An 11861-nucleotide genomic window follows, 5' to 3' on the forward strand; every position below is an offset into this window, starting at 1 on the left:
TAAAAAATATATATATATCAGGAAGGGGGATAATAAGGGGGATTATTTACAAAAATTTGGTAGCATTTTTAAGAATAGTAATTAATGCATAAAGTTTGTTTTTAATGTGAAGTGAGCCCAGATTTAAATGCATACAATAATCACCATCTTGTGCCAACATGACTAAATAAAAAGCATACTACTGCTGTTCCAAAGAGAAGCATGCAGTCATCTGGAGGTGTACAGAATACTATCTGTATGCGAGAGAAAGCAGGAGACAGTTCTTATAATTTATTTAGCTCTTAATAGCCTTTGAATATATGTATCATGCATTAGTTTATAGTATATTATATACCTACGCAAGTCTTGGGAGTCATACAAAATGTTTAAAGCTATTTATTTGAGTAGTACGTGTACTTTTTCTGACAATGAAAAAATCACTTATTATTAGAACATATGCAAATTATGAGTAAAACGATAAAAACTGACAGGAGTTTCTGAAATTTTCCAAAAAATTACTAACATCTTGTTGGATGGCTAGATGAACACTGCTGTGATTCCTAAACATCTCCTCAGGGGCACCTCAGCCATTCCATGTATTTGCTAAATCTCACCACCAGCTCACATAATTTATTAATTAAACTAGTTTTAAGTCACCGAGGAAGTGATTAGCCATATGAAGTGTGCTGGTGGTCAAGCCAAATAATACATGGATATAATGAATAGTTGCTGCAAATACTTGGGTAACTTTAGGAGAGATCTTTGAATGGCTAAGGGATAAAAAACACTTTGACTGACGTAATCAAGATCAAATTCAAGCACATTTAAAACAATCACAGTCGACCAAAGTGCTGAACTATATGATTTGTGAGTCACATACTAGACTCATGACAACAACATACAAATACACTGAACATAAGCACAAGGACAGTGCCCTAATAAAAATTACCACAGCGCCAAGAGCAACTAACTCTTTGGATCTAAGCCAGGTGAAATAAAAACAAAATAGAAAAATAAGGTAGAAATAAGTAATTAATAAAGCAAATTTATAATTGGGCAATTCCTAAATGGACAATAAAAGGCTCTGAAACAGAGCTAAAACCTAAGGAATAAAAATATGTTTTGAAATGACATTTAAAAGATGATTATACAGGGCCCTGCCTTACATAGGGTAATTCCTTTCAAAGTTTTGGGGCAATGACTGCAAAAACCCGATCACCTCATTGCTTCAATCTAAATTTCAGAACTACTAGAAGTAGGTGGTCTTCTGATCTCAGTGGTCTGTGTGGGTGATAAGGTTGCAGAAGGTTTGAAATGTAAAAAGTAGCTTGACCATGCAGTGATTTAAAAAGAAATAAAAAAAAATAATTTATCCTAAAGCGCACATGGAGCCAGCAGAGGGAGGCCAATATAGGTGTGATGTACTCATGTTTATGTGTGCCTGTAAGAAGACGTGCTACAGCATATTACATAACTTACAGGCATGAAAGCAAAGATTGACTGCATAAAGGAAATTACAACTGTAATAGTTTTACATTAACATAAAGATCATTTAAATTTAAATTTTCTGTGACTGCCTAAGACTTGCAAAGTACTGTTATGTGAAAACTTCATTACTTATTTTAATTGAACTAGTTTAGTCTTTTATTTAACACCCTCTTTAGAAACTGCTGAAGATCTTTAGAGATTTGGAAAAATAAAAGGCCATGTTTTACAACTGTAAATGCAAACCAGTCCTTTCAACAAAATATATTTTTTTTAAAAATCTTAATTTATTCTATTCTTGTATCTTATGCAAGTAGGTAGGAATTTCATTACATTGTTCTAACATGTACATGTTTTTTTTACTGTGAATATGACAAACTTCTTGGCTTGAAATAAAACTAATATTGCAAATAACAATACTTTTTAACCTGTGAGTCGTTCGGCCATGTTTTAAAACGTAATATAACCAGTATCAATTTATTTTATTCCTTGACTCCATCAACTACCCCATGAAACACTTACTGAACAATTAGATTTTAGCTGTGAATGCTGGGAGTCCATGTAACCTCACAATCAAACCAAATTCAATATAATTAATGCCCAGCCCTAGGCGAATGGAGAAGTTAATGATCGGTGGGTGGCAAAGCCATGGGTAAACAAACGATCCGAAGCCATGAAATCGGTTTAAATGTTTTTGGATGAATGCCTTTATTAAAAAAGAAAATTAGCCTCTGCCAGGTATCATAACAGTGTTTCATAGTACTATGTTGTTATAGTTACATGTTATATAAAGTTACTGTATGTACATATGTAGTGTGAACAACAGCGCTGTCATGCCCGGCTCGTCCACTCCTCGTGTGTGCCACGCCCCCTGATTACCCGCGTGTGCTTCCCTGTTCGCCTCCAGCTGTGTCCGATTACTTTGCTCAGTCTTGTCCTATTTAAGTCTTAGTCTTGCTTGTCTCCCTTGTCCGTCATTGTGGTTAGGTGATGGTGTGTGCCCGTTCCTGTCATCCGATCTGTTTCCCGATTAAACCTGAAGTTTTACCCTGATTTCCGCCTGCCTTGCTTGTTCCTGACCCGCCTACCCGCACGGTCGCCTGTATGCTCAACCCTGATCGTGACAGAATGACGGACCTCACAAAGAAGAGGAAGCAGCGGAGAAAGAAGGTCCCGGAGGAGCCGATCCGTCTGGGTGCCTGCTCGCTCTCCAGTCCTTGGCTCCCTATGGAGGACGAGGAGGAGGAACTCGTCCTGGTCCCCGACCTGGCCTTCACCCTGGCCAAGCAATTCTTCGCCCTCCAGGGACTATTCTGGAGGATGTTGCAGGATTCGGCCGTGCCGCGTAGCCCGGCGGCGGAACAGCTCACCGCGCGGCTGATGAGGGAGTTCGACGCGTTCACTCCCAACTCTGATCGAAGGGAGCTCAAGAGCTTGGCAGAGGACCTGCAGCTGCTAATCCAGCTCAGGAAAGCTTCGGACCCCGCGCCGGAGCAGCTGCCCCTGCCAGCGGATCTGCCGCCCGAGCAGCCGCCCCTGCCAGCGGACCCCGCGCCCGACCAGCTGCCGCCTCTGCCTGCGGACCCCGCGCCCGTCCAGCCGCCGCCTCTGCCTGTGGACCCCACGCCCGACCAGCCACCGCCGCCGCCTGTGCAGCCGCCACCGCCTGCGCAGACTCCTCTGCCTACGCTGCCTGCAGCTCCCGGGCAGGCGCCCCCTCTGCAGCAGCCTGCAGCTCCCGGGCAGGTGCCCCCTCCACTGCCTGCCCTTGACACTTGCACTTTAACCCCTGTGACTCCTACGCCCTCACCCCGGCGAACTCGACCCCGACCGAGGGTCATAATGTCTGTGTCCCGTAAGGGGAGGGGACACAGACGCAGGGCTGGGGACACAGACGCCCTGCCCCCTGGCTCGCCCTCCTTTGCCTGCGCTGGGGCTCGGTCGGCGCCTGAGGGTCCTGGCCCTCCTGGTCGGCTGTCGCCTGCGGGCCACCCTCCGCAGCCTCGTCTCCTGGCCTCGCTCCCTCCTCCGGCTCCCCATCGGTCGCCTGCGGGCTCCCCTGAGGCAGCTCCTCGGTCGCCTGCGGGTCCTCCCGCTTCGGCGCGTCAGACGATGTCGCCGCCTGCTGCGGCTCCCTCCCTCTTTGTCCTTGCCTGGGTCCCCTCCAGCTCCCTAGTCCCCTTCCCTGGCTCTCCCTCCAGCTCCCTCCGTGGCCCCTCCGTCTGTCCCTCGCCCTGTCTCCTCGGCCCCTCCGCGCTGTTTGTATCACATAAAGTGTGTTTAGATGAAAATGGATTTTTTTTTAATCTTGGGGGCAATTTTTGCCCCCTGATCACAGTTTTTAGGGGCATGCTGAGATTTCTTGGAATATTTGTGCCCTTTGTCCCTTGTTCATTTCCGACTCTGGCCGGCAGGGAATTACTCATTTGTTTGTGGGAGAAGGAAAAAGAATTATAGTAAGTATTGCTCAAATGTGGTTTTGTTATTTTATCAAACTATTTACGTTTGTGAGTAAATACAAAGTTACAATCAAATTTTTGCCAAATAAAGGAAAAATAGGCTGCCCAATTTGGTTTTTACACACCTAGTCTATCCTGGAAGTTTTGGAAGGATGTGAGCCGTTTGAAAATCCCTCATCACTCTCATGAGCTCCTAGCTAAAGGTGGCAGAGCCAGCACAAAAAATCTATAACACCTGTGGATGTACGTGCCTGCTTAAAGAAAGATGAATATAAAACTAAACCTACTTAATGTCAAACTGAGTAAGGGAAATCAGATATTTGGCAGTCCTTTCCATTGTATGTGACGATAATGGGAACCACTTGCCTTTTGTCCATTGTGACAAACACAACAAGGTGCTATCAGGCAGGTAGTGTTCTCCTGGGAGAACAATTCTGGCACTTCAGGGCCACATGTGTTTAATTTCAAAGGGTCAGACTTCAATGACAATCACTGCAAGTCGAAGAAAATCAAAAGTGACAAGTGCAATAAAAACAAACTCTCAAATGTAGGAATTTTGTACAGATCTATGACTTGTTCTTGCAAATGTTGTGCATGCAAAATATGCATGATTAGTCTGCTATTATGTGAAAAACATGCCTGTTTTAATTGTTGAATGTTGGACATAATCTATTGAGGTTTGTCATTATTCTAATCACAGTCAAATGAAATGTATTTTCCTTTGCAGGTGTGAGCAGGAAAAAATATTTTACAAAATATATAATTAGTAGTATATTTAGAGAAAGTTCTAGGTGTATACTATATATTGACAATTCCATGACTCACTCTCACTAATGTGGGGAAGCAGTTAAAATGGCAAACAGGATGATGGGCTGCATCTCCAGGTGTGTTGAGTTTAAATCATGGGAGGTAATGTTAAGATGATACAATGCCCCTGGCAGACCTCACCTTGAATATTGTGTCCAGGTTTGGATACCTTACTGCAAAAAGGACATTGCTGCTTTAGAAACGGTCCAACGCAGGCTACAAGAATGATTCCTTGCCTTTGAGGGATGTCTTACGAGCAGAGGTTGGCCGAGCTGAATTTGTTTAGCTTTGAGCAAAGGAGACTAAGGGGTGACATGATCCAGGTATATAAGATTCTAACAGGCTCATATGCTGTTCATCCAAATTGTTGCTACAAAATATGTACTGATTCAAGAACCCATGGCCACTGTTGGAAACACCTTAGTTTGGATCTGAGAAAGAACTACTTCTGACAGCCTGTAATTAGAAGATGGAATAGTCTGCCTGACTGGGGAGTGCAAGTTAAGACTCTAGATTCCTTCAAATCTGAACTTGAGAAGATCCTGCCAACTTTAAATTATTAGTTTAATCCCCTCCAAGTGCGCTCAATGGGCTGAATGTCCTCCTCTCGTTTGTAACTTTATGTTCTTATGTGGCCCTTTTAGTGGCTGAGTCTGACACCCCTGAACAGTGTCTTCTTCAGGCTCACATTCTTCCTCATATACCATCACAGACTACGTTTCCTAGGCCCTTCTTGATGATTAGACACAATGCTCTGTACACTTTTTCAATGATCATCTTTTGGTCTTTGTTTTATATACTTAATATTGACTGAATATCATATTTTCCAGGAGAAGGAACAATACAAGGCAAAAAAGTCAATGTTACAATATCTTGCTATGTTCTGTAGATGGTGCTATATAACAGCATTTCCCACCAGAGAAAGTGGTGGGTTCTGGGATAGAGGTAGCAACAGCTTACAGATCTTAAATCTCAAAATGTAACTACTTGATACATGACAAAATGCACTCATACTGTTATTAGGTAATAATCAAACATACAAGTAACAAAATTACCTGAGAAAATTTTATGTCCTCACACATATTAATGCCAGAGGACATTACAAACCATACCTAAACTCATTAAGCCCTACCTGGTCCAGATCCACTGCAGAGTAAATGACCTTCCCCTTGTCATCCCCAGAAAAGAGCTTCATGCCATTTGCACTCCAGGCCAATGCAGTAACTGTACTCTTATGCAGTCCAACCACATCAAAGCGTCTCAGCTGTTGGCAAAAAAAAATAAAAAATCTCTTGTACATCTTCATCGATGGCTGGGAGGGAATCATAAGTACTCAATGCAGATATAAATCAGGCAGATTTAAAACTATAGTAAAAAGCTATTCAGCAAGGCCAATCTTATCCATCCATCCATTCATACAATCTTATACAATTTTAACAAAATTAGTAACACTGAAACAATTCAATCCCATTAGGAAATGTTATATGATGGACAGATCTAATATTAAACTTAATTATATTATTACTACATTTTTCAAGGCTCTCCATCCATCAGTCTTACGCAATTACTTATCCAGAAAATAACTTTCTTTCCATATCTTGGCACAGAAATCAGAGGGGTGGAAACTGTAGTGACTGAACTACCTTGACATTTGATATTTTTATATAATTTTGAATGTCAGTTTTATATGTAAAGATGATTCAAATACTCACATGAATACATGAATTATTTTGCAACAATATGCCCTGTGATGCACCCACCCCCCCCCCCCGGGTTGTTCCCTGCCTTGTGCCTATAGCTTCCGGAATAGGCCCCGGACTACCCACGACTCTGACAGATTTGGAAAATGGATGGATGGATGGATGGATGGATTTTACAACAATACAGATATTTCAAAAAAGCATTTAACTTATTTCCTCCTTCAACCAGCCTCCTTGTTGCTAAAGTCACAAACTAACACAGCTTTTTTACTTTTCATAATGTTTAGTTTTCAAATCAAAAACTGGAAGCAGAAAAACTCAAGCAGCAAACAATGGTGTACTTTCGCTTACTTTCTTAAAAAATATTTTGCTAATATTCCTTTAAAAACTAATTAAGGTTGCAATGTGTTCTACCATTTATTGCAATGAACATAAATTCAGAATGCACAGAAGTGTTGGGCGATGTCCAAGGAAAATATGTGATATTTTAATTTAAAAATATCAGGAGAATCAATAACATTTAAGCATATAATGTAATATGATCATCTAAATTATTGCAACATTTTTAGCTACAGTTTTCAGAATAGATTTTCAAAACAGCCCCAAAAAGACTACAGGAGTTGGGGTCAGGGAATTGAAAAAAGAAGATACTCCAGGATGATACCTGCATCGCTTGTAGGTATTTGTAAAAATTTGTTTAAACTAGAATGATCAGGTAATTCATGTCAGGGGAAACACTGCTTCAGGTTTTACAAACTACCTTAAAACTGAAAGGCCGCTGTGCTTGGATAATTAGTTTCATTCTTTTTATGCTTCCACTGGTTTGTTTCCTTGATTGATAGATTCATCCAGCTGACATTAATATTAATGACACATGCATGATTAGCCAATCAGTACACAGCTAGAACTCTATGCTAAAGTGAAATTCAGGTCCTTTTAATTGAAACTGTAGTTTTTCAAATCCTGTCCTATCTCAAAGTGTCCTGTCTGACATGGACAATGTAACTTATACATTAGTGCTGTGAGGTGCAGCAGTGGCTCTGCCATTCATAGTTGATTCCGCTGTTCTTATTTTAATAATTAGCGGACTAAACATTTTTCACACTTCATTAATGAACTTAGCTGTCTGCAAGCATAACATTTGAAATAAGCTTTTCAAATACAAAAAGGTTGAATGGACAGAGAAGAAAAGGCTAAAGGGAGAGGGTTATTGCCCTTTAAAATTCCATATTAAAGTCTGTATTCTTTTGTGAAACTGTATTTTCAAATAGATTTTGAAATTCTGTTAATTTATGAGTTTGTTAATGTTTTTGTTAATGAGGTATTTATTGAGCAGTATGTTGTTTTTCTAATTTTCTTTTATTTTGAACAACTGATGGATTAATGTTTCATTTATATATATTTTTTATAATTCCTCTTATTATTCCACAATTAGTTATTGATTAATGCAATGCCTTATTGCTATTTTTGTGACACCTGAAGTCCTCCATACCAGGTATACCTAAAAGGGGGCCCATGGAGGCCCTGCACACGCGACAAAAGAAACTCAGGGAGATATTTGCAGATATTTGTGAACACTGCAAATGAACTCAGACCCATCTGAAACTAAGTCTATATTGCAGTTTGCTTAACCTGTGCACTGTTAACACAAAGCCAAACTTATGGAACCATGGTCACTGGTAATGACAGTGTGAATACAAAGAGGACCAAGATCTCATCAGAGGTGAAATGGACCAGAGAGAGAATTGAGTCCTCTTTCAAATTAACTCACAATGTGAACGCAAAAAGAACCAAGTCCCTTTTCTGTTGGTTCATTTTAAGGGTGTTTTCACACCAGCACTTTTTAGTCCGGTTAAAACAGACTCTGGTTTGATTTCTCCCTTGGTGTGATTCGTTGGGGCAGGTATGAAAACAGTAATTGTACAAGTGCAGACATAAACACCCATACCAAGACCATTGAGAGGTGGTGGTCTTGGTCCAGTCCGAAACAAACTCTGGAGAAGTCCATCTGTCATGTGAATGTGATGAGGCAAGCACGCAAAAAAGTAGGGCAGCTAGGCGGAGAAGAAGAAATTAATCGAGGTCTACGTTACATTGTCTTCTTGTAATCTAGGCAGATGGCTACATGTGTCAGGTCCTAAAAACAACTCATAAAAATTCTGAAGTTTTCAAAATGTCCAGTCAATGGCTAAAGAGAGGATTTGACCAGTTGACTGAACAGTGCCATGTGAAAGTAAAAAAAAAAAACCAGAGGCAACAATATATAAAACTGAGATGTTCAGCTGCACACCCCAGGACACAGGACCTTCTTGCTGTATTTACTTTCTTGCTCCAGCCACAGACACATCTGACCAATAAGCAGAATAAACGTTCTCACAGTTTGTAGTGGTGGATTGTTGCTTCACTTGAATTTTTTCTCTGTGTGAAAGCAAACTGAATCGAGAGAAAAATGTTTCCAAACTCATCAACTTATTTGGACCAGAGAAACCGAACTATAAGTGTGGAAATGCCCTAAGAGGACAGTGAAAACACCCTTTGTATCCCTGGCTTGTCTTATCCAGTGGTGCTCTTATATACAAAATGCATAAATGTAAACAATGCTTTCCTAAGGAAGATACATTTTTAAGAATTTACAGTAATGAAATCCAAGTAATGTTAACTTCAGATGTTTTATCGAGGTTCTCAGTATCAGCTCTTCAATTTCTAATGCTGAAAAAATGTATAATACAACATAATAAATGCAAACATAATACAAAAAATACATTATAAGAAAATTTCCTCAGTGATAAACATTTACTGATTCTTATTTCTGATTCAAACAAATGGTTCAATTACCAACATATAGCTGCACTTTAGAAGATTCAGGTATAAGTCTGTGACTCGAGTTCAAGGTAGTGTCAATGACAATTGGCTACAACAATGTACATTTCATTCAGAAATGTTTAGATCACCTGCTTATTCCGACCAGGTAGGGGTGAAACTAGCTGGAAGATGGCAACCCGACCCGAGGCTGTGCCCAATGCTACCAGATCATCAAAACAACTGAGCAGCTTCACAGCTGTTATGGCCTCCATTTTGCCCTGAAAAATACACACATGCATTTTTTTAAAGGAGAAACTATTAAAAAAGGCAAAACCCAATAATTTGACAATTATGAAAATTAGGTTTTAAAATGTTACTTACGTACCTCAAGATTGTATTTATTCATCTGGCTAAGATGCCTGCAGTACAGATAAAGCATTCCAATGCTGCTACCCACAGCAATGTAATCACTGCTTGTGTCCAGAGCTGTTAAATACACCTGTACTGACCGGAATCCTTTCTGGACCTTTACAGGGATGTTGTTGTATAGATAATAGAGAGGGCAAAATTCCTTCAGGGTTATCTGGACATTGTGAGAAGCCATGACTGTACAAAGATGCACCAACTCTGCAGCAGAGGGTATGAAAAACAACACAATGTAAATATACATACAGGCATACATATCAATCATTTAGTAATGTTTAAATAACAACCAAACCTCTTCAGCTTAAAATGGCATTTTTCCATGTTTGTGACACCTGCTAAATAATGTATTTTGATGCTAAAACAATATTGCTTCTGTCCCAATAAGTACCAGAATTGGTTGTGTCCAACTTCTGTCAGGCATGATGCAGATGATCTAATTTCACATCAGATTAGCTTACAATTTCTGGTTTTACACCAGGTCTCTTTATCTTCCACAATACAAAATATTTTTACTAAATTAGTCTTTGAGTCAATTTTAAAGCTTATTTATATGAACATTTACAGAAGAATTACCATACTATTATATATTAGTATACTATTATATATTAACTTATTGGCAACATTTTACTTAAAACTCTCATTAATAATGTATTATAGATACCATAATGGTCATTATAAAAATTCACATCTGATTTTTGAGCATAACTTTCGCTTTTGTCTACAGCCAAGCATCCTCATGGCAACAGGATTGAACAGCGTTCATTAATCTATGCGTGATTTTTAAGCAAATGTTCTAAGAAACCATGTAGTATTTAGTGTTATCTATTTTAATACAAGACTCGGCAGGAACCTTCTGTGTCCTAAAAATCAGGAAATATAGAAGGTATACACTGCTAGTACGTTTGTCATTACTGACAGGCATCATGTTTAGAATTTGTTCTAAAATAACAGTTAAAAATGTTTTTTACATTCCAGTGTATCTTTAAGTAAAATATGTCTATGGGAATCTTCATTAGTCAACATTAGTCTGCTGAAGTCTGATGTCTTCTCTCTATTGTGATTTCACTGTGCATTTAAGTCATAAACATTATATATAGAATATATTACATATAAACCAAAATTTTGTACGACATAACTTGAACGGTTCACACTTAACATGCTAAGTTAACAAGAAAAATAAATATCGTGTTCATATGCGCCATGGTATCGATATTAACCGAGTGATTTCCTGGGATAACTGACGTAAACTGTGGATGTAAAACAGTTTGAAAAAGAAAAACAGCCAAGAAATCTCTTAGTGAAAGGGGACTGAAATGCATTCAAGAACATTTACATTAAAATGAATCAGATACCATCTAATAAACTACGTTGTTTTAAGATGCAAGAGTAATGGCGATTTTCCATATTACATTTTCTTCAATTCATCATAAATAAAATTACCAGTATAACAAGATAACATGAAACTAGCAAGGTATTACTAATCAACCAGCTAAACTTTGTATCCAGTCACCTAAATATCCAATCAAGTATATTGGTTTCCTAAAAATACAAGCCTTTCACTAACTACAGACCACTGCTTCCATTTTACAAGCTAGTTAACATGCAAATAGTTGAGTACATCAAAGAGCTTTTTTAAATCTACAAAAGACCATTTTGCGTGATGAGAGAACGCCTTCGGAAGTGTCAGTAAACAAGATTAGAGAGCAAGAAGGCTAACCAGTTAGCTCCAATAAAAATGACAAGACAACCATTAACTTACATTAAATTCTCGTCATTCACGGAAAATGAGAAATGTGTAAAACGTCACATTCATGAATGTTACGTTTATCCATAAGAAAAAGCAGTGAGCTATAATTTTATACTAATCAAGAGCAGTAGCCTTTCTGCAAAGTGAAAACAACACACTACCCACATACAACGATAGGTTGACGTTTAGCTCCGGAAGTGACGTAAATTAGAACGCGTCGACTAAACGTAGTGTTGAGTGCTGTGATAATGATGAAACTTGGTGCGGAGCTGAACTTAGTTCCTTTTTAATAGCAACAACCGGAGCAGACAGATATCACAGTACATTTGTAACACGTTCAAAGAGAGAGAACTTAAACACTGCGCAGGTATAAAATAAAGACTACGGTGTCTGAGAAGGTTCAATATTACTGCGTGAACAGTCAATATTCTACATCCCCTCTCTTTAGCTCATGCC

The 11861-nt window shown here is 39.2% G+C and overlaps 1 protein-coding gene across 1 annotated transcript in view; it reads right to left on the bottom strand.

Annotated features, from left to right (window-relative positions):
- Positions 1–11587, bottom strand: part of tecpr2 (tectonin beta-propeller repeat containing 2) — a 75196-nt gene extending 63609 nt beyond the window's left edge. The window contains exons 1-4 of the mRNA XM_048974921.1: positions 11418–11587; positions 9618–9859; positions 9382–9510; positions 5863–5994 (exon numbers count right to left, since the gene is read on the bottom strand). Of these exons, the coding sequence (XP_048830878.1) occupies positions 5863–5994; positions 9382–9510; positions 9618–9836 (480 nt within the window). The 5' untranslated portion in view covers positions 9837–9859; positions 11418–11587. The remainder of the gene's footprint in view (positions 1–5862; positions 5995–9381; positions 9511–9617; positions 9860–11417) is intronic.
- Positions 11588–11861: the final 274 nt, after the last annotated feature.

The sequence above is a fragment of the Brienomyrus brachyistius genome, chromosome 14 (assembly GCF_023856365.1).
Source record: "Brienomyrus brachyistius isolate T26 chromosome 14, BBRACH_0.4, whole genome shotgun sequence".
Classification (NCBI taxonomy): Eukaryota; Metazoa; Chordata; class Actinopteri; order Osteoglossiformes; family Mormyridae; genus Brienomyrus; species Brienomyrus brachyistius.